The sequence below is a fragment of the Bradysia coprophila genome (assembly GCF_014529535.1).
Source record: "Bradysia coprophila strain Holo2 chromosome IV unlocalized genomic scaffold, BU_Bcop_v1 contig_84, whole genome shotgun sequence".
In the NCBI taxonomy this organism is placed as follows: domain Eukaryota; kingdom Metazoa; phylum Arthropoda; class Insecta; order Diptera; family Sciaridae; genus Bradysia; species Bradysia coprophila.
Window position 1 is genome coordinate 4152550 of NW_023503376.1, and position 23208 is coordinate 4175757.

The window sequence follows — 23208 nt, forward strand, 5'->3', positions numbered from 1 at the left end:
AGGGTCATAAGTAGTTTGGTGCTTGAAGCCTTCGCTGCATGATAAGAAAAACAGCTGATTCCGTGCATTCTAAACACTAGTTCCTTTTCCTTCTTACAATTTTAAGCGCGATGAATGCAATGAAACAATGTCTCCGAGAACCTTTACGAACGGGAAAATTATGAAACTTTGTCATTGGAATGGAAAACCGATGTTTAACATAGTTTCCAATAGGTAAACAATCTTTTTTATCAACAATTGAGGTTATGTAGTTACAGTGAATGACATCTCAAATGTCTCACTGTCATTTTTTTTTCAGAGAATGTCATTGTGAATTTGCAATAGGTTTGTTCCAAGTAACTGTAAACACGAACTTTGACAACCCGAACAACGACAATTTCATCCATAGCAACGTCGCTTACGTGATATTTCATACAAATCGAGCAACGTCGCCTACGCGATTTACACTGAGATATTATTGAGGTTATGGTTATATGGATGAAATTTGACAATTCATATGGCCTTGGAACAAACCTATGACACAATAAAATTCTCAGAAAAATTTGACAGTGAGACATTTGAGATGTCGTTCACTGTAGCTAAAAATTATAATTCACCAGCTGCAGTAGAGGTCGAGTTTGACAAAACATCAACTCAATTCAGTTACGAGCTTATAGTATGGAATTTAACGTAAGAATGATCATTGTCCACTGTAGTGCTTTAACATTCATTTTGCGTGCGCAAATATGCAATCGATGAAAGTGTAAAATTGCTGCAGTGCATAAAATCACTGGCTTCGCCTCGGGTCGACAACTTTCCCATCTATTGCGCAAAATTTTCATTTAGGCACACGATGTCATAAATAACTATTTACGCACTACAAAACGGGTAATGGACCGCTTGTACCCAGAGAAATGTTAGGTTGGTACGCCTGTGGCGAGATACTCTAACGTAGCAATTTACTTCGGCGTGTGTGACCCGTGTTTGCTCTATTCCATTTAAAATCACAAATATAAAGAATCAATATGAAAGCTAGCAGACTGGCGTGGAAGAGGCGCATCGGGTGTTGTATCTAAGAGACGACTATACTTAAGTTAAGGGCACAAGTTTTAATCCAAAATGGACGCCAGTACAGGAATTTTCATTTAAAAAGAGTCTGCCATCTGGTTCGCTTTGCATAAATTACAATTTAAAAAATTAATTTGTTGTAATTCTTGATGCTTTTATGACCAAAGTACTTGAATGTACTCGTAAGAAACAGATTTTCACTACGATTAATGTCTTAAACTTACAATTTAGTGAGTTGACTAGAATTCACTCGCTTTATTTCCTCGTTAATGTACAAGTTTCCACTACGTTTCCTCTTAATTCTAAGCTAAATAATTTTCTTGTTTTTGTAATTATCTTTTAAAAAGTATTTTTTCCTTCCTCATTGTTATATTATACATTCTCGTTTTAAGTGTAGAGATCAATTTAAATGTACGTTGGCTAAATATTACCGTTAGAAATAATTAAATTTTAATGGAAATATAATTCGTTCAATGTATAAAAAAGAAATCACAAAAAATTTGTTCGGTTTAAAAGTAAAACTAAAAGCAAAATACCTGCAGATTTGAAACGGTGCCTTTGTTGTATATTTCAAAAAAAAAAGTTTCATAAAAACGGCATCATTGGTAGATCTATATTTAGTCTGTCAGTAAGTAGTTCAGGTTTTTCCATGAACAATTCAAACCCAAGCAACGAATTTCATTCGACCGATTTCGGTTTGTTCATCGGGTAATGCTTCCGATGATGACGAGGATGAAGGTGAATCCGGTTGCAGTCTAGTTTATGGATGAAAGAGGAAATTGTTCACATTTTATTCACATTCAACATTATTTTCTTCATAGATCTTGATACTCAGGCTCAATTAAACGGAACTGAATTCTTATGATTTGATTGTTCCAATCGGGAGAGTAGCACAAATTGTTTCCAAATCTGTCGATAATTTGGATCAAGGAACAAATAGCAAGAGAACTGGAACCTTCTAGGAACGGGAAGCTGTTTTGTGCTCTTGAGAATCTGGTACTTCTTTTGTTAAAAATACCTGATAGACTGTGATACCAAATCTTTAGATTTAAAAAGGGAGAGTGGATCTACAGACTTGGTTTTCAAAGTAATAGACATATCATAAGCCACTGTCTGTTGATAGCTAGTTTCATTTGGTTGCTAATAGCGTTGGCAGCTTAAGGCAAGTATACAACCAGACCTAAAGCGTCAAAAATCGAGTGTTTTGAGGGGCGCAGCCAAATCAGTAACAATACCACCGGCTCAATATAAATTAGCGTCAAGAGTCGTAATAGTTAAATGCAGAAAGGTGACATGTCCCATTAGCGAATTATAAGAAAAATGAAATTTCATTCGTTCAGCTTTGTTTCGAATGGTCTGACGATGGTTTTTTCTTTGAAACTATTAAAAACTTCGATTAACAACGCCAGACTATTCGAAATGAGACTAAACGAAGAAAATTTCATTTTTCTTATAATTCGCTAATGGGAGTTGTCCCCTTTCTGCATTTAACTATTCTATTTAACTAAAAGTAAAGACCTAGAGCACTGATTTTCAAGGCAGAAGAAACGCCTCTTTACCCATCAGGGATTTTTTTGGGAAAATATTTTCCTAGATTTTCCGTAGTTTGGAAAAATGAAGGAAAATTCGGGAAATTGTGGCAAATTTACGTAAGTATTTTCCCATAAATAGTCCCTGGTACCAAAAGCGTTGATTTGTTTTAGCGTCAGTGTCACTTTAAGATCCATAGAAGTAAATGATTCTCATACTCGTTCGATTCTTACTTTCTATTTGCTCTGTCATAAAATTTGGCGATTTTTTGGAGAGACTTATATTGAAGAGTCGTCCAAATTTTAGCTCGTATGTGTTTTAGATCGACAAATTAATCTTTGTGTCCCCATGTGATGTACCAACAAATTTGTTAAAAATATCCGGTCAAATTTATACTTACATTTTCGGATTATTTTCGGCTGATAGAACTGCCGTCTCATACATGGCTTCAGCTAAATAATTTGTTATGATGACCGGAAGATGTAAGCTAGCTAAATCGTCCAGATTTGTTATTTTCTTACTAATTTCGGCCCGACATCGATCCTGCAGATTCACAAAATCACGTCGCATATCAACCAAAGCCATATCAGTTTTCGCAGCCGTTGAGCAAACAATGGGGAACAGAGGTTCACGAATCTGTAAAAGATATCGATGTTAGGAATAACGCCTCCCATACAGAGAAATTCCTTCAATCAATTACTTCATTTAGACCCCGAAATGCAACTCCCAAACATCGATTATCCTTGTAGTAAGTTAACGTGCCATTGATACCATCAAATAACAGTCCAATTTTCGTCTCCTTATTTTCTTTGAAACGTTTTGTGTACCGAACTCCAACGGCATCGTGCCACAGAAGACCTTTGTGTGATAATCCCCAGCCATTCTTATCTTCGCCCAGTAGATTTATGAAGACATTAGCGTGGAGCCGTGCGTCCTTCGTACCGATTCCAAACATCATGCTGAAGCATCAAGAAAATTAGCCGGTGAGAAGGAAAAGCAGGAATAATCGGGTGTCGAGAGATGCGATAAAAATAATAAGCCGCGAACTCTGGCTAATTTGGTGGTAAACAAGAAAACTAGAAAATTTAACCACAAATCACTCGCTTGACTGAATATATGTTTAGATCAACAGAACTTTGTTACAGTTCTGTTAGTGCCGATTTCAGTGACTTATCTTGGCGTGCATGGAAATAATGTTTTCTTCCAGGTATCCCAAAATTTTGACAAATATTTTCCGGTGTTTCGCAATTAACTTCCCGGTGGCGCGAATATTATTTCCCAAGCCCTTTCTAGTCTTTTTGTGCAGATTTAAGTCTAGCATTAGTTTTAACAATGCTAAAACCTTTTAGTGGCTTTCTTCTGTATGAATTTTCACTCATCAATAGATCACTAAAATGACCGCTGGCGTGATGATCGACGGTTCAGTTTTGTGTGCAAACTAATGACCAATGAAAGTGTAAAACAGGTATGGTCTATTGTCCACCCGGAGGACATAAAAATTTGATTTTCGTACTTAAACGCACTCATTTTCATATTATTTTGACATAAAATGTGAGTGCGTTTAAGACGAATTCGCCGATCGACCATACCTGTTCTAGACTTTCATTGCTAATGACAACCAACTTTGCTTCTAAGGGAATTCCCCGTATTTAGTTTATTTACATTCATTTCAAAGAATTGGACGCTCTCACTTATTCATTACTATGTAAAATTGTGAAGTTGGTTTCAATTAGTTTGCACACTTTTCCTCACCTTTCCGTCATCAGTTTCACCAAACGAAGAGATCTATATGTAGAAGAGAATGTTTGTAAAGATGCTAATAGACTACGCCAAAATGATTTTTTTCTCAATTTTTTTACATAAAGCAGCTAAAAATTGACAATAAAGATACCCGTGTCTCGTCTTTTGACGAAAAAACTTGAAACCGGATAGATTTTTCACTTTATAAATTCCTGAAATATGTGATTTGCGCCATTTTCCACCCAAATTCCACATAAGGTCTTAAGTTTGCCACTTTGCAATTACAGTAGTATGAGTAGTATTGTTCACTCAGTTCATCCAGTTTTGACTGAATTTTGTTTTGATGAAATGTCAAATCGGGACAGTAAATTTTAAATCTCAAACAAGTTTGTGTCGAAAATTTGTAGTATTTCGCGTAAAACAAAGTGATTCAGTTTAAATTTCGCACAGAAAATAGTTCCGAGTGTGCTCATGCTTGTGTCTTAAACAGAATTTAGGACAAATTCTCCGAAATACTTTTAAAGACAAATTAATTTGGTCAAACTTTGTGGGTGTTGTGAAAATCTCATTTTTAAAAGCAATTTGGTGTCGATTATGCAATTCAGTGTTCAATTCCTTAATTTTCAGTCGGTAAAATGTGAAGAAAACATACAAAAATATGTTGCCATTCAGGTAAACAAAATTCTTGACATGTCTGTTGTGAAGATAGTCGTAAGTGACACCACAAAACTGAAATTTTTTTGTCCGTTAATTTAAAAAATGATTTTTTTGGCGGAAATGCTTTTATTTGAATGTGTGCATGATTCCGGTAAAATAAAATAGTGATAAAGTCACCACTATTGATGACCTTTAAAATGGCATCATTGGTTAAATATGATTGGCATAGTCTATTGCACGAGTCCATCCTTTGATAAAACAGATATAAACTCATTGGAAAATTGTCTTATGGTCTAATCTGACAGATATGTTGGGCATAACAATCTTTCCGAAATTCTGCCTTAATTTACTTAAATAAAAAAAATTAAGTCGCGAGCGGAGCGAGTGAAATTTTTTGAAGATTGACTTTTGATGATGCAAAAATGTTAACCATTCTTTGAAACTGTACAAACTCAAAATTCTAAATGAAACTTTAATTTGAGCAAAAGCGCCGCAGACGAAGTTTTTAAATTCTTAGTTTAGTTCGTTGAAGAGAATAATTCATCGGGATCGGGATAGTGACGAAAACTTCTTGATAAACTCTTCCCGCTGATAAAAATTTCCCGAGGAGTACTTCCCGCTGATAGAGACTTAACACTGTCCGACTTCCCGCTGAACACTGACAAGAAACAAATTTCTCGCTGATAGACTTCGCTAACAGAAACTTCCCAATAATTTCATCCCCGTCGGTAGAAACTTCGCAATAGGTTCTTCGAGCTGATAAAATTTCCCGGTGAGTCCTTCCCAGTGACAGCTATTTTCCGGTTAGTTCTGAATTCTTCCCGTTGATTGATATTTCCCAGTGAGTACTTCCCGTTGATAGATATCCCCTGGAGTGAGTTCTTCCCAGTGATAGCTGTTTCCGATTTCCCGGTGACCAGAGATGGGAAATTACCGGTAATTTATTTATTGTCGGTAATATTACGTAATATTACGGTAATATTACGTAACATTGGGTAATATTACCGAAATCTTAAATTACCAATATTACCGATGTTTCGGTAATATTACGTAATTTACCAATACAAAATTGTAACAATTCGATATTTTACTATCAGACTCATGCGAAAGTTGAATATTATTCAGCAATTGTCCTTTGCGAAAATTATCCTTTATACGGTGGACTATTTTCTGTTCATTTTTCGTGAATTTTACGTGAAACTCAACTTTCGCATGTGTCACACGGTAAACCAGTACCTTCGATACTGCTACATAATTGATTGCTTATGAAACAACTTTGTGATACTCGGAAACTCACTCGTGTGTTTTTGAGCAACTTGTTTGATTGACTCTACATTTGTCAAAAAGACAGTAACCGGAGCTTGTTGCTGGAAAACACCTTTATCACATAAAAGAATTACTTTCTCAGCATGGAATGTAAACTTCTATTACATGTGTCACTTTGAGCTTTCCTCAGTATAGTATGTTTTACTGAACAAGACAATAGGTAAAAATGAATGAATTACATTAGCAGCATGGAGACTACTATTACATGCTTCACTTTGAGCTTTGTTGAGTAAAGTATAGTTTGACTGAACAAGAATGTGGAATCTTACTTCTTGCGTAGATGTTTCCAAATGTTTGTTTCGACTATTCAGATAACCAAACTCGTATTCGGCTAGTTGAAGAAGGGGTACACGAGTCGAAAGATTTGGAAGCACTTGTGTTACGTTATCACGCTAGATTGTATGTCGCTACCACAATATTCAACGATGGCAGTGCCGGAAACTCGGTCCTTTATGATACGAAATTTGAAATGAAATTTCATTTGCTAACAAATTTCAGTTTTCGATTTAAGCCCGTGTTCTTATGAAGTGACAGAAGACCGAGTTGCCGACGGCGTCATTCAATGACAACTCTGAGAGAAATCGTAAAAATCCACGCTCTTTTAATTATCAATTTCGGTTGAAGCTCATTCAAATGTGTATACTACTCGACTGTTTTTGAACAAGTTGTTTAACTAGGCTGAACTAGGCCTAACTAAAACAAAATTATACGATAAAATACACTTGAATTTGCTAAAAACGAGTAATTTTTGTTGAAAATGATTAAAATTTACAATATGTTAACTGATTTTTGGTAATATTACGTAACTTACGTAATATTACCGAGGCTTTAAATTACCAATATTACCGAGCTTCGGGTAATATTACGTAATTTTACGTAATATTACCGGGTAATATTACACGGTAATATTACGGGCCCATCTCTGCCGGTGACAGCTATTTCCCAATGAGTACTTCCCGCTGATAGACATTTCCCGGTGAGGTCTAATTTTTACAGTAAAAAAAAGAAAATCGCCTTCGGCGAAGGCTAAATTTCCCGGTATCCAATTTTTCGCCCCGACGACTTCCCGGTATCTAGGATACCAGGATACCGCATTATTTCCATGCACGTTTGGGGGTATCAATTTTATAAGAGAAGCAGAGAAATGTTTAGTCCCAAGTGCAAGCAGATTAAAGAGTCCGATAAAACTTGAACGAAACATTTAAGATGAGACCATATGAAATGTCTCGTTTTTTATGTTCCGAGTAAATAAATGAGAAGAAGAAGAAATTACTACAATGTACAGTGTGACCTTGGTAATTGATAGGTAAAGGTAATAGAATATAGATTGGTAGATAGATAAGTGTAGACAGAAAGACTGTAGTAGTGAAAAAGGGCGTCGTCATTTTTCCTAATCGATCTGCTATTAGGAAGTGTTTCATTTGTTGTTTCTTCATTTCAAAATTAGAGAAGGCTGTGTTGTCTTTATCGACCAAATAAAAGTGTATAACAGAACCATCCGTTCAGCAGCAGTAATTTTTTGTAATTGAAAGTAGAGCAGAGTCGTATCACACCAAACGGAAACGTAATTCACGACCACACAACGTTATTTATGCAATCGAAAAATTCCGAAAATAAATTTCAGATGTCCAGAAATGCTCTCGTCACCGGTGCAGCGCAGGGCATTGGACGATCCATAGCTATTCGTTTAGCTAAGGATGGTTTTAATGTGGCTGTTAACGACATTGACAAATTTTCCGGTGAGCTAAGCAAGGTACAAAAGACCATACAAGAAATGGGTCAGAAGTCGATTGCTATCATTGCTGATGTTTCCATCGAAAAGGAGGTTGAGTCAATGATGAAAAGTGTTGCGGCACAATTGGGTAGTTTAGATGTACGGACGATTGCTTCACTTATTTATGATCTTATTGATATCATAGCTGTGTACTTACAATAACAGGTCGTTATTGCTAACGCTGGTATTGCTCAAGTAAAACCGTTCCTTGACATAACACTGGACGATTGGGAGAAAATGTTTGCGGTGAATGTACGTGGTGTTTTTCTCTGTTATAAGGAAGCAGCCAAAGTGATGATAGAACAAGGAACTGGTGGAAAAATTGTCGGTGCATGCAGCATCGTTGGATACCGTCCATTTCCAATGTTGAGTCACTACTCAGCGTCCAAATGGGCTGTGCGCGGTTTAACCCAGGCCGCCGCATTGGAACTGGCCAAACATAAGATCACCGTAAATGCTTACTGTCCCGGTATGCATTTGAAACGTACGATCCGATGTGGAATTTGTTCCAAACTTTCATTTGCAGGTATTGTTGGAACGCAGATGTGGGATACTATTGACGAGTCGTTGGCGACGTACGAGAACAAAGTGAAGGGAGAAGTCATAAAGGAATATTCGGATAAATTGATTGCCCTTGGTCGTACAAGCGTACCAGATGATGTGGCTAACTTTGTCTCGTTTCTTGCTAGTAAGGATTCGGATTATATGACTGGGCAGAGCGTCATTATTGATGGGGGAATTCAATTTTCCTAAGTCATCAGAACATTGTTTTCAAAATCAAGCTTGCACTTGGGACCTGGGCACCAATAATATGGTGAAGGTATGGTAATTTCACTTCAAATCGCTTCAAAATATAGTTAGAATGTCTTTACACCAGTCAATGTTGTTTATACTATCCCTACCGTCAACGTCCAATGACACTGCAATAAATCCATGACTCACCTAGTTCCGAACACACGCTGGGACAACTGTATCTCCCAATAATATCGTCCATTGTTTAAAATTTTGTTTCCACGAACGCCGGCTGTTCCTTTACTCCAATTGGGATGAAAAAATACACTTCTGTTCCCAGGTCCACCCAACACAACTTCCGGAGATCGATGTCTGAAAATTTAAAACATTTTGATAAAAAAATAGATTTCGTCTCGTCTATGCTTCTGTATCGGTGAATTGGGTAGGTAAGGTAAGTGGTATCCAGTTCGGAACATGTTATCAAGGGTCGTCCATAAATCCCGTTCTCTTCATAGAGGTAGGAAGGAATGATGAAAGTGGGACGAAAAATGTGCAAAAAATTACGAACAAACTCATACCCGAACTAGATCTGTTGCAACGTCAAATTAAGTTTTGTTTATTTCGACCATCACAGATATAAGAAACGTATTCGGCGGCTTAAGTGGAACAACGATCATATTGACAAAATACTGTTTTAAGTCATCTGTTATCGGTAAAGACGTTAATATAGGGCTATGAACACTAGGTAAAACTTGGTCTTATACAGCAAAATGCATGGTCAATTAATGAAGTAGAAGATTTTGGAAAGAAACAAAAAAGTAACAGGCTCGAACAAACGTATGAGACAGTTTAATTCTGCCGTAATTCGGACGAAATAGTAGATTACGTTAGATGCTGCGGAAGTAATTCATTACACGAGGTAACAGTATTGTGATAATAACAAGCTCCCAAGTGAGTTTTGAACAACAAGCTTCAGCAAATGTCTTTTCGACAAGTGTAGAATTTGTATATTCGAGTCGAAGGCGCACACACTTGTCGAAAAACAGATACCGAGTGCTGCCTACCACATGCGAAAGTTGAATTTGACTTAAAAATTCACAAAAAAAATAAACCGAAAATATTCCAAAGGAAATCGAGTAAATTGCTCTGTAATGTTCAACTTTCGCATGGGACAGGCAGTAAAACAACTTTCAATGAAATAACAAAGGAATAGATCATTGTCAATGTCGTTTGAGATGTCAAATGAGCTGTCATTTTCACAAAGCTAACCACAATGTTACAAACATTTATATGTAGCTGTCATTGTTTGAGGTTAGCTTTGTGAAATTGACAACTCATTTGACACTATTTTGAGAGAAGAACAGTTATTTGACACTGATCTATTACTGGAAATTCTTTTGTTATTTCCACTGGAAATTGTTTAGACCCGTACGAAGTACTGGGGTCTTATAGGTTTACGCATACGTTTGTAACACGTCGAATTGGACTCCCTGAGTAAGGGGAAACCTATTGTGGTTGTCTAGAGATGACAAATCCGCGAAAAAAAAAATGTCCGTCTGTCCGTCTGTCCGTCCGTCCGTCTGTCCGTCCGTCCGTCTGTCTGTCTGCACGATAACTTGAGTAAAACGCATCCGATTTTGAAAATTCTTTTTTTCCCCGTTTGGTAATGTCAAAAGACAGGCTAAGTTCGAAGATGAGTGATTTTGGATCGACCCCTCCCGAGCTGTGGCCCAATAAGTGCTTTACGGTTTTTCGAAGATATCTCCGGACATTTAAACGTTAAACTTGTAAGTTATACGTCAAATAAAAGGTATTTACAATACCGATCGACAAAAAAAAAGTTTATGGAAATCGGATGACCGACTCGTGAGTTAGACCCCTTGGTGTGGAACAGGCACAGGGCGGCAAGCAGTTTTTGCTTGTAGGTCGGCCACATTTGAACATATTTCGTCTGTTTTAGCTTTATTAGATAGGTATTGACCGTACCAATCAGGGAAAAAAAAGTTTTTGAAATTATGTTCTCCGGAGCGTGAGCTAGGTCTCTTGGAGTGAGCTGTTATCTGGCTACTCGGCCGTACAGTGAACGTGGTGTATTTTGACAATATCTCGAGTAAATTTTGACCGAATTTCATGCGAATTTGTTTGAAAGGTATTAACGAATGTAAAGCGTCGGTACTATTTCCGGTCTCCTAACAAAATGGCTGCCGGCGGCCATATTGGATTTTAGTAAAATAGAAATATCTTGGGAAAAATGATACTTAGAGAGTTTCTGTTAACATGGAAATAATTTGTTATGTGTGTGGGGTTTCAGGGATTCCATATACGGACATCTATATATACCTATATACAGCTATATTGAGCTATATACAGGCATATAGAGCTATATAATAGCATATATTTATCTGTGAAATGTTTATTTACAGTGAAATATAGTTAAATATAGCTGTATATAGCTGTTTAAATAGGAATTTATGAAAGTTGACTTCGTACGGGGCTGTCTATATTGCCTCCGGCAATTTAGTTGTATATGATAACAAGGCAAAGAGTGGATAATGTAAGTGATTTTAAAGGGAGAATAGTTTTTCAGCAGAGAAGAAAATGAAGTAAGAGAAATGAAGAGTTTCACAGTAAAGGCTTTTGATACGAATAGGTGTTTCGTACGGGTCGGCGTTAGCTATGTTTTTTATCCGAATTTTGGTAGAGCTGAAAACATCTCCAACATCTCTTCGAATATTAGAAACTCATGGACCCTCACTCTCTCATTCATATATGGTTTAGATCTCCGTTTACTTCATAATGATGTAAAGTGCGAGTGGTTTTCATTGTTTGATCGTACACGGGGGAGTGAGTGTGTGGAGACCTTCAGCTCGAAACTAATGGAGTAAGCGACTTTGTATCGATCTGTTTGAAACTACTCAGATGACTCTACTCGTGTTACGATGAATAACTCTACTCGTGTTAAGATGACTGTTTTTGTGAGAAGATAAGGAATGGACCGAATCATTTCCCATGTACCAAAGGATTTTCAATTTCACGAGATAATTCCAGGGCTTCCACCGTTTAAAATCTCTCGTAGAATCCCTAGGATTTTTTGAAGTTTTAGGAGTAGTGGAAGCCCTGTAATTCATACCGGCTTTATGAATCGTGCATCTATCTTGCGATCTGATTGACTCTAATTTTTATCTACCGGAAACTCGAATCAACGAATCGCTTAAAATCTAAATTCAATTAACTCACCGTTTGCTCCAACTCCACAGGTCCGCACACCCATGCCTCAACGGATTGCTATCGTTGTTATTTGTTTCCTCATCGGCAAAATTTACTGATTTACTGACACACATTTTCGCCATTTCTTGCGGTTAATCTTGTTAGCACAACGAAAGTATTTTTTGCATATTATGTTTTCAACACAACGACGGTAATATTACAACAAATGCGAAAATGCCATCACTTCGTTGCCATTCGATACTTTTGAACGTTTGATTTACTTTTAACTTTTTAAGGAGGTGAAGCAATGAATGAAAAACTGATTTTGCCAACCACCCTTGTTATTGTTGCTGTTTATTATGATGTTGAGCGCATACGAAATAAAAATGGTTTAATAAGGAAAATGTATAATGGGGTAGGGTCAGCGAACTTTCGTGTTATGTATGCGATGTATATAAATATAAATACGGATTTGATTGTTGATTTATATACCAAAAAAAAGCAATGTATCAGCGGTTTGACAAGAAAATGTTCAATAACGCCGCACCCTTGTTGTTCGTGTATTTTCCATGTTATTTTTCTTCCAATTTTTTTCTTTGTTTTGTTTTTAATAATTAGAGTGGTCTGTCGTTCGAAATTAACATTTTTCTTTGTTTTAACATGGGGATGCTTTCACAAAGGGTGGCAGATAATTAATTTCTGATTAAACGCACATATAGTGTATGCCAAGTGTTATGTCTCGTCAATTGAAACGAAAATTATATTGTTGATGACGGCAAGTGTGTATCGTATATATGATGTAGCCGACTATGTGTGTATATAGTACAATATATATCTACCAAAATTGTTGTGCCGTATGTATATATAATTCCATTCAACGTAAGTCACTCTTCATCATCTATTTGGATTTTACCCTTATCTTGGTTTTTTTCCTCGCACGTATTTGTTCGAGTAGTCGTTCTCGTTCTAACGCACGTGTTTTATTCAGTGCACTTGACGATGATAAAATGGATCGATATCCACCACGGCATTGATTTGATGTTGCCGATGACGACGCTAGAAAATATTTCTGCTTTGGATTGAGAAAACGTTCGTAGCACCCCAAAACGATCCGTTGTAAATACAAACAAATGGATTTAAAAAATATCAAAACGATTAGAATACTCATAAATGCTGGATGGATGTGGAAATGTTTCGTTTCAATTTATTAAATCGGATGCGAAGTTATCCTTAAATTTTCATCCGTATGTAGCAGTATGGGTCGCGTTGTCTGTGATCCGGCTTAACGAAATAGCAATGCAAAATCCTGCCTTTTTCGGAGAATTGTCGTTTGAGGCTCCAAAATTCAATTTTTTCCCTTGTAACGTCTCAATGGCGATCCAATGTTACAACATCGGTTTGAATGAGACTTTTCTTTTGTTTTAAATCCAAACGACGATGTGTTTATCAATGTTTCACTTTTCTCTTTTCCTTTTATCACACAACTGTGTTGGCAAAAATGACGATAGTTTTCGCGACAACTTCGAAACGAACAATCTAGACTTATTCACTGTTCACCAAGCACAAATAATTCGGGTGGAAAATCCTCGATTTTATTATATTCCTATGAATTTTCCATTATCCTTTGCAATTACTTTTTTTTTCGTATAACTGCGCTGAGATGTTCCGTTCGGCGCGACTACAGAAAATGGAGTGCGAGTTGAAAAACATAGATAGAAAAGGAAAATTCGATACAGAAATTGTTGGAGTATATCGACTACATGTTACATGACATGAAACGTACACCCGATTTTCCCCGTAGTAAAGCGTGTGTATAGCTGGAGTTGAACGTCATATAAAACGTACAGCTGAATCTTACATTTATATACCCAATTCGGATGGTATAATTTATACAGAAGAAATATCTACATATATATACGATTGTCCTCCCCCGATTCGTTGATAACAAAAACATGTCATGCAATTTCACTTCCAGAGAGGGTTATTACTTTTGCGTGTATAATAAATACAAATGTTTCGGTGTGTAAGTTATTGTTGTTCCCTATTTTGTTAGGGGAGCCTCGTTTTGAGTTTGTATGTGCGGTGTTCGCGCGCTGTACTTACTTTACAACAGCAAATATGCGATAAACAAATTACACAAATTATCCTTTCGCTTGAGTTGAGAACGTAATATTTTCATCAATAATTTATCATGTGCGGTTTTTGCACTTTTTTTACACATTTTTACTAGGCGTATTGACAGCTACCTAGTTTCGATTGTACAAATAGGGTGCTTATCATCGATATAATATACGGTAGATAAGTAATGTCAAACTAACTTTATGCGGAAAGATCACATGGATGTATGTGTAACGTAACTTATGTGTGTCATTATAGGAAAATGGAGTTTAGAAACTAAGGGTAAAATCTATTACAATTTAGTACTTTTCTTCATAAAAAAACTGCTGTCACTGAATTATTTTCTCATGAACAAACTTCACTGTTGTGAAATCCATGGGAATGAATCAATGTGAAGTTGTTACACAAAAAAATAGTTCAGTGAGATTGAAGTACTATAAAAAAATGTGGCGCCTCTACAGGCCATCCGACTAGGCGAATCTACAGTATATATTATATCGATGGTGCTCATACGAGAAATCGATTTTTTTTTCGACTAATTATTTAAAACAGTGAAGTACTTTCGGGTTTGCTCGGGATTACTATAATGATGAAATATTTAAATATTTTTCAAGCGTCGTGTGCTGAAAAAATCTCATTTCCTAACTAGTGTTGAAATATCGCGACTTAGTCGCTCATTTCTCACGTCGTCTAGGAAAAACGTTTTTTTCGCCTCCGGCTCGAGCTGGAAACCTCTCATTCGCTAAAAAAGCATTTTAGCATTCGTTAGGAAATAGTATGTTGTGTTACACGTATTGTAATGTTGATTTTTTCAGCACTAGACCCAAGTTTTCCTTAAATTGGGTCTAGTGCTGAAAAAATCAACATTACAATACGTGTAACACATCATGCTTTGTGCCAACCGAGAATTGAAATAGACAAGAGCACAAAAAATCATAACTTTGATTGTAAACAATCACTCTTCAATTTTGATCGATCACATTGCTTTGCATTTTCTCAAACGAATGCTGTAACAACTCATACAAATTCCATATCAACGCTGCTTTGAGTGTTGTAATATCACATCAAACGGGTGCTGAGATAAGTCACTTTACAACACTAAAATGAGTGCTGAAAAGAGTCGTATTTCAATTCTCGGTGGCACAAAATACTATTCCCCGTTTAAACCAAGGTAAATATATGGGCGGAGGTAATGCCATTCAGACGCGCGGCCTAGCTGACTATATTTACCTTGGTTTAAACATGACGTAATTCGATTTCCACAAAAAGTACTCAGCGTGAGAGGCAAAATTGATTTTTTTTTTTCAATTTTTACTTTGTTTACTTGACAGCTCGCTCTCTGACGACGCTAACACGGAGTACTTTTTGTTGAGTGGAAACCATACCTTAGCGGACTAAAAAAAAGTTTAGCGTGAAAGTGAGAAAAAATGCCAAAAGTCTTGGGTACTTGCGTCTGCGCTCCGATCAGAAAGTTTGACTTCTTTAATTTTTTCGACTTTAGTTGTTTTCTAGGTGTTTGAGCTAAATTGATTGCATGCGGATGGCATTTTATAAAATTTAAAAGAAACCAGAATTTATCAATTTTTGTAATAACCGGAAATTTAATACCCTAAAATAGGCCCTGGCTACTTGAGAGCGACGAACGGATCCATCATCATTGTTCTTCATAGGAGTGGTAACAAGGCCCTTAACGGACGGATATCTCATCTCTTATTGTCAAGTCAGCCGTGACGAAACTAATGATGGAAATGATATCATGGGCGCGCGTTAGCATAGCGCCCGTGACGCAAGTCCTATTACTAGAAAAAATTTCAAAACAAATTTTTTGTCGTAGACTGCAGAACCATATATACAGCAAATATTGAAGTTCTACAATTCAAAGACAAATGACTCCAAATTACCATTAAAAAAAACTAGGCGTCCGTACGAGTTCAACGAGCTATCACACGTTCTTGCAGCTTAAAATTTGGCCACGCAAAAAATCTTCCAAGCAGCCCCATTTCCATACATTTTGGTCAATTTCAGTACTTTAAACGAAATGAAAAAATCCTACGTTACTTTGTTGGTCCGTCCGTCCGTGTTTCCTATCTTCTAAAGTCTTCTTTAGATTTTGTTGAAATTTTGGGAGTAGATTCTAGTCGTCATTCTAAGACATTCCAGAAAAAAAATTAGGGGGTAACCGGCCTCGTTTCGGAGCTAGGGCTCCTCGAAGTTCCCATATAGGCCCCGGCCCCATATAAGAACACCTTTAAGTGTGTGTGGATGGGTATGGTAGAACAAATTTGTTCGCTTTTGGTATTTGGTAAGCTCTACTCGCCTCAATTTTTTTTTCCTAAATTTAGTATTTTTCCAAATTTTTTAAATTTTTCAAAATTTTTTAAATTTTTCAAAAATTTTTAAATTTTTAAAATTATTTAAATTTTTAAAATTATTTAAATTTTTAAAATTATTTAAATTTTTAAAATTATTTAAATTTTTAAAAAAATTTTAAAAATTTAAAAAAATTTGAAAAATTTATAAAATTTAAAAAATTTAAAAAATTTAAAAAATTTAAAAAATTTAAAAATTTTTAAAAATTTTAAAAATTTTAAAAAATTAAAAAATTTAAAAAAATTTAAAAATTTTAAAAAATTAAAAAATTAAAAAAAAAATTTAAAAATTTTCATTTTTCATTTGAGCGATATCAGTTGTTTTGGAAGTATGCACAGGGACTTGCGTCACTTTTACTCTTTTGAGTGCTTTTGACTGATCCAATTATCAATACGATCCGCAGGTTTGTTACATTGATAGTTTATTATAAATATCTATCGCTTCATTTGTTTAAAAAGAACAAAAACCAAACTGAATTAATTAAAGTGATGATATTCTTGCCGCATCCAGATGAATGGAATGTTGCATAATAAGTAGACTCACAATTTGTACTCGAATTCGGCTTCAATTTAAGGAAAACATTTTTAGCTAGCGAAAACATTTCAAATTTATTTTTAAATACCCTGCATTCAAATCACAATAATAACTATCATATTTAGTGCCAAGCACTTATAATGGGTCGTCCATAAAGTACGTACACCCTTTAGTGGAGGTCCGACAGAACGATACTGGTCATGGGTCTAGAGAACCCTCTTTTTTTAGTACACAGACTTTATGGATGGCCTCACCCCATTCATAACTCAATAACACCTCACTGGTCAATGGAAACTAAAATTCAGGCACCAAATTTTCCAACTCATCCTCAACTTCTGTTTTCAAGTAAATTTCCTCAATTTCTCGATTTGACATACTACTACCACCACCAACCGTATGTTCGTCATCATTGCCATCATCATTGCAAATTTTCTGGTGAAACTTCAGAATTTTCTTATTTTCAAATAGTTGCGAACACGTACTGCACTCCATCGGGCCAGAGTCAATGTCTTCATCAGCAATCAGTACAACGTCTTCGCATTGAGGCATGCATAGGCGAACGTGCGTCTCGTAAACGGGTTTGGAATGGTACTTTTTCTTACATTTCGGACAATTGTATGCGGCTAGCTTGTGAATGATCATGTGCTTCTTTAACTGTTTGTGGGTGGCGAACGTTTCGTCACAATCGTCTGCTTTGCACAGAATGTTTTGGTCGTTTGATGATCTTTTCGACGATATCGCTACGACGGTCGTTGTGGAAGAATCGTCGGCTATTTTACTTTCTAGTTGTGTGGATGTATTGGCATCCGTAAGTTCACTGGGTACGGTCGTTTGTTCGGATTCTTTTGCATGAGATTTTTTGTGTTGCTCGAAGGTGGACTTTATGGAAAATTTAATGCCACACAAGTCACACGTATAAGTTCCGGTTACGTCTGTAAATGGACAAATTTTGGTTACAGAGCAGTCAGGATACGAAAAAAGGTCAGGCCAAAATACCGATGTGGTTATGCAGATGCATGAACAATTCATGTCTCGTACAGAATTGATCGCTGCAAAGAAGACAATCGTACGGTCTCATTAGACCATGCATTTCAGCTTTGTGGTAGCCATATTTTACTAAGCTTTGAAATTCCTCATTGCACACCGAGCACTTCAAATTGTTTTCTGTAATCGAGTTGATTTTATACTCAACTTTCTACCGTTAAGGCTCGGAACGGGTCGGGTTCGGTCAGACCGGAACCCGAACTTGATTTAACCCGAACCTGAAAAATTATTTCGGGTTCAACCCGAACTTGACCCGAACTTGAATTTTCGATTTCGGGTTTAACCCGAACCCGACCTGAACCCGAAATTGTTCAACCCGAATTTGACGTGAACCTGAATTTTCAATTTCAAGTTCGTCCCGAACCTGAACTGAACCCGAAATTTTAAATTTAATCAGGTCGGGTTCGGGTAACCCGAAATTTTTGACTTTTTTTAGTGTAATAAACGCTCAAAATTTCGGGTTACCCGAACCCGACCTGATTTAATTCAAAATTTCGGGTTCAGTTCAGGTTCGGGTCGAACTCGAAATTGAAAATTCAGGTTCAGGTCAAATTCGGGTTGAACAATTTCGGGTTCAGGTCAGGTTCGGGTTAAACCCGAAATCGAAAATTCAAGTTCGAGTCAAGTTCGGGTTGAACCCGAAATAATTTTTCAGGTTCGGGTCATGAATCCGGTTCAGGTCAACCTGAACTAAAACAGGTCAACCCGAACCCGTTCCGAGCCTTGAATCCTCTCAACATCATACGTACCCAAATGGTCTTTGATGTGCTTCTGAAATTTAGCTCTCGTGGAAATACTCGCCTTGCATATCTGGCACGTATAGTTCATCCGTAGCGAGTGCCGTTTCTCGTGATTTTGCAGGTCGTGCATCGTTGGAAACACTTTATTGCACTTCACACAAGTATGCGTATCCGCTTCGTGGAACGATTTATGCTTCTCCAATGCTTCTGCAGTCATGAAACTATCCACACATTTACTGCATTGATAGGCCGCCTTGCATGTGATTCGATGATATTGCAACGTCTGGCTGCGAACGAAAATCTTCGAACACATTTCGCACTTGAACATGATGCGCTCCTGGTGAATGATGGAATGTTCTTTCAATTTGCGTTGCGAAATGAATTCTTTGCCACAGTCGTCGCAGGTATGCTTCGGTATGCTTTCGTCGTGCAGCGAGAGATGTTCGTTGTACATGTCGTAGGTGAAAAACACCTTCGAACATTTGCTGCAAGGATATTCACCATTTCCGGTATGTCGATTTCGCATGTGTCTCACTAGGTCGGCTTTTTGATTGAACTTATCGTCACACGATTCGCATTTGTTTTGTTGATGATTTAGCTCGATGGATTTCCTGACGAAGGACCGTAGTCAGTTAGTGATTTTCGGAAGGAAAGCAAGGGACTCACCGACCCATTTTTTTCGATGTCTTTGATGCAGTTTTTTTGCCGCACCGATGGTTGATACTTTCGTCCATTGTGCTCTTTAATTTTGTGGACGGTTCGTTGTTGCGTGGTCATAAATGTGGCAGTACATTCATCACAATGGAGGAGAGCTGCCACAGAGTGTTTCCTGAACGACACAGAGGGGAGTCGATTAGATTGAACGAGATTTAATTGAAGTCGGAGGACGTTGTGACTGGTTTTGTAATGAGCAATGTCAGAGACATGTACTTAACAACTCCATTTTGAATTTAACCGACAAAACCTTTGGAGCATACTTTGACTTGGTCAAAAGCAAGTTGGAACTATTCAACGTCATTTCAAGTTCAATCAAACCTACAACTGCAGTCACTACGTATATGTTAGAACTCACTTTTTAATGTGATTGTTCAGGCCGGATAGACTAGCGTAGGTCTTGTTGCAACCGACACTCTCGCAAGAAAACTGGACTGAAGACTTTTCATTCATAAGAGGCGTCTCACTTGTGTAACTGTTGTCGATCAATGGATACAATGGTGCAAGGTCAGCTGCTGGTCTATTGGATGCAAATTGCAATGTGTCGATCGGAAGTGCGTACTGTTGAATAACACTTGATGCATTTGTAGTCATGTTATCCGGAATGGAAGTCGAAGTTTGATTTTCGTAATAGTTTGGGAAGGCCAAATAGCTAGACTGATTGTCTTGATGATGATGATGATTCCACGCGTTATTATGCTACAATCATTGTGCGCAATTGTGTTTCAAATCTCTCCGCTCTGAGCAATGTACGAATTGAATTTACCTGAACAACATTAGCAGACATTCCGAGTTCGTCGTATTCAAACATTGTTCCTTGCAATGGGATTTCGTACTGGGTTTTCGACGACTGATGTTCATGGTCATTGAAATTTTCGACGAAATTTTCATTGAACTCATGACCGAATGAATTGTTTAAGTAATTTATGCTGTAGTTTTCCATGAAATGACACAGTAAATGGAAGAGCAGCAAACATTCAATGTATCCGCACAATATTTCGTATGTTGTGAAAGGTAATAACAACAACATCAACTCTCAGAACACTGACATTATATTAAGGCCACAAACAGGTCTGACACACGAATGGAATAATATTTTCATGATGTTCAATTTTAGTATGGTCAGAGTAACCAGAGGTCGTTATTGCGGTTTTGTTTTACAGATATACAGGTACGAAATACAGCAGGTAACTTTTTATTATATTTGTATAAAACTCATGCGCTACCTGGTGTTAACGTTGAGATGTTTTACATACTTACAACAAAACAAAAATAAATTTTTTTGCTTGATTTTATTAAGAGTGATATCGCCAAATCTTCAGGTGATTGGGAAACAATCGGTCTCCGATTTTAATGAGTGATAGCTCGTTGGATTCGTCTTTCAATTCTAGGCAACACGTATCTTTCAATTTTTCTTAAAAAATTTGGTTTTCTGTGAAAAGCGCTCAAAAGTGAAGACATGCCAGAGGGTACCGAAAACAGTTTTTCGGCAATAACTCAAGAAAAAATTATTTTAAATGGTTGTAATGTTGTACGATTGTCGGCCTTGAAAAGACCTACAGGTAGAGTATACGCACCGCTTGGTGCTAGTTGATCCACTAGAGTTATGACTAGAAATATAGTGAATGTTCGGAGAGTCCGCCTTCTCTGCAGCTTCGATGTACCACGGAACTGAGTATGGGGTGTTGTAGCTGGCCTCACCCACTATCGTTGCACATATAAATGAACCCAGTACTTTTGGGCTGCAAGCCTACAGATGTCTTGAAAAAACATAGCTAACGCCGACCCGTACGAAACACCTATTCGTATCAAAAGCCTTTAATGTGAAACTCTTCATTTCTCTTACTTCATTTTCTTCTCTGCTGAAAAACTATTCTCCCTTTAAAATCACTTACATTATCCACTCTTTGCCTTGTTTGCCGGAGGCAATATAGACAGCCCCGTACGAAGACAAATTTCATAAATTCCTATTTAAACAGCTATATACCGCTATATTTACCTATATTTTCCTATAAATAAACATTTCACAGATAAATATATGCTATTATATAGCTCTATATGCCTGTATATAGCTCAATATAGCTGTATATAGGTATATATAGATGTCCATATATGGAATCCCTGAAACCCCTCACACTTAACACATTATTTCCATGTTAACAGAAACTCTCTAAGCATCATTTTCCCCACTTTATATCGTTTTACTAAAATCCAATATGGCCGCCGGCAGCCATTTTGTTAGGAGACCGGAAATAGTACCGACGCTTTACATTCGTTAATACCTTTCAAACAAAAAAAAATCATGAAATTCGGTCAAAATTTACTCGAGATATTGTCAAAATACTCCACGTTCACTGTACTTCCGAGTAGCCAGATAAGAGCTCACTCCAAGAGACCTAGCTCACGCTCCGGAGAACATAATTTCAAAAACTTTTTCCCTGATTGGTACGGTCAATACCTATCTAATAAAGCTAAAACGAACGAAATCTGTTCAAATGTGGCCGACCTACAAGCAAAAACTGCTTGCCGCCCTGTGCCTGTTCCACACCAAGGGGTCTAACTCACGAGTCGGTCATCCGATTTCCATAAACGTTTCTTTTGTCGATCGGTATTGTAAATACCTTTTATTTGACGTATCACTTACAAGTTTAACGTTTAAATGTCCGGAGATATCTTCGAAAAACCGTAAAGCACTTATTGGGCCACAGCTCGGGAGGGGTCGATCCAAAATCACTCATCTTCGAACTTAGCCTGTCTTTTGACATTACCAAACGGGAAAAAAAAGAATTTTCAAAATCGGATGCGTTTTACTCAAGTTATCGTGCAGACAGACAGACGGACAGACAGACAGACAGACGGACATTTTTTTTTCGCGGATTTGGCATCTCTAGACAACCACAATAGGTTTCCCCTTACTCAGGGAGTCCAATTCGACGTGTTACAAACGTATGCGTAAACCTATAAGACCCCAGTACTTCGTACGGGTCTAAAAAGTTGGTGCCAAAATGTATATTTTTTACTTCTTTCTGAGGGCCCAACTGCCAAGCGGTGCGTATACTCCACCTGTAGGTCTTTTCAACAACAATTTAAAATAATTTTTTCTTGAGTTATTGCCGAAAAACTGTTTTCGGTACCCTCTGACATGTCTTCACTTTTGAGCGCTTTTCACAGAAAACAAATTTTTTTAAGAAAAAGTGTAAGACACGTGTTTCCTAGAATTGAAAGACGAATCCAACGAGCTATCACTCATTAAAATCGGAGACCGCTTGTTTCCAAAGTTAAAAAAATCACCTGAAGATTTGGCGATATCACTCTTAACACTTCAGTTTCCAGTAGGGTGATGCGTGAGTGGTGTTAATCGGATAATAAATGAGTCTAAGTCCAATGTTTCGAATGATACGAACGAATTCTGAGTTTGGCCTGTTGCTATCACCTATCATCGAACTTAGAAAAAATCGAAAAGCTCTGACTAATGCGGTCTTAATAAAAAGGCATGGTTAACGAAATGAAGTAAAAGATTTGAAAATCATCTATATTGAAAATTCTTTGATCAATCGAAGTAATAGATCGAATAGTAGAACTGTAAATGTGTTTGCCTTCTGGTGAATGAGAATCTCAATCTCAATTCTGAGCTATGAGTCCATTAATTAAGTCAGTTAATCCAATTCTGATTTT

General features: G+C 37.0%; 2 protein-coding genes across 2 annotated transcripts; one reads left to right on the forward strand and one right to left on the reverse strand.

Annotated features, from left to right (window-relative positions):
* Positions 1 to 977: 977 nt before the first annotated feature.
* Positions 978 to 20830, reverse strand: LOC119072995 (zinc finger protein 600). The gene is made up of 12 exons (XM_037178319.1): positions 20300 to 20830; positions 19892 to 20232; positions 19490 to 19648; positions 18829 to 19430; positions 18032 to 18199; positions 17331 to 17967; positions 17045 to 17063; positions 12044 to 12165; positions 9017 to 9178; positions 3278 to 3536; positions 2978 to 3213; positions 978 to 1802 (listed from the first exon to the last, which is right to left on the reverse strand). The coding sequence occupies exons 1-12, from the start codon at positions 20561 to 20563 to the stop codon at positions 1706 to 1708; spliced, it is 3066 nt and encodes a 1021-aa protein (XP_037034214.1). The 5' UTR covers positions 20564 to 20830; the 3' UTR covers positions 978 to 1705.
* LOC119072558 (short-chain dehydrogenase/reductase ARMGADRAFT_1018421-like) lies at positions 7606 to 8845 on the forward strand. Its single transcript, XM_037177794.1, has 4 exons — positions 7606 to 7864; positions 7925 to 8173; positions 8240 to 8543; positions 8601 to 8845. Exons 2-4 carry the CDS (start codon positions 7925 to 7927, stop codon positions 8825 to 8827), a joined length of 780 nt encoding a protein of 259 aa, XP_037033689.1. The 5' UTR covers positions 7606 to 7864; the 3' UTR covers positions 8828 to 8845.
* Positions 20831 to 23208: the final 2378 nt, after the last annotated feature.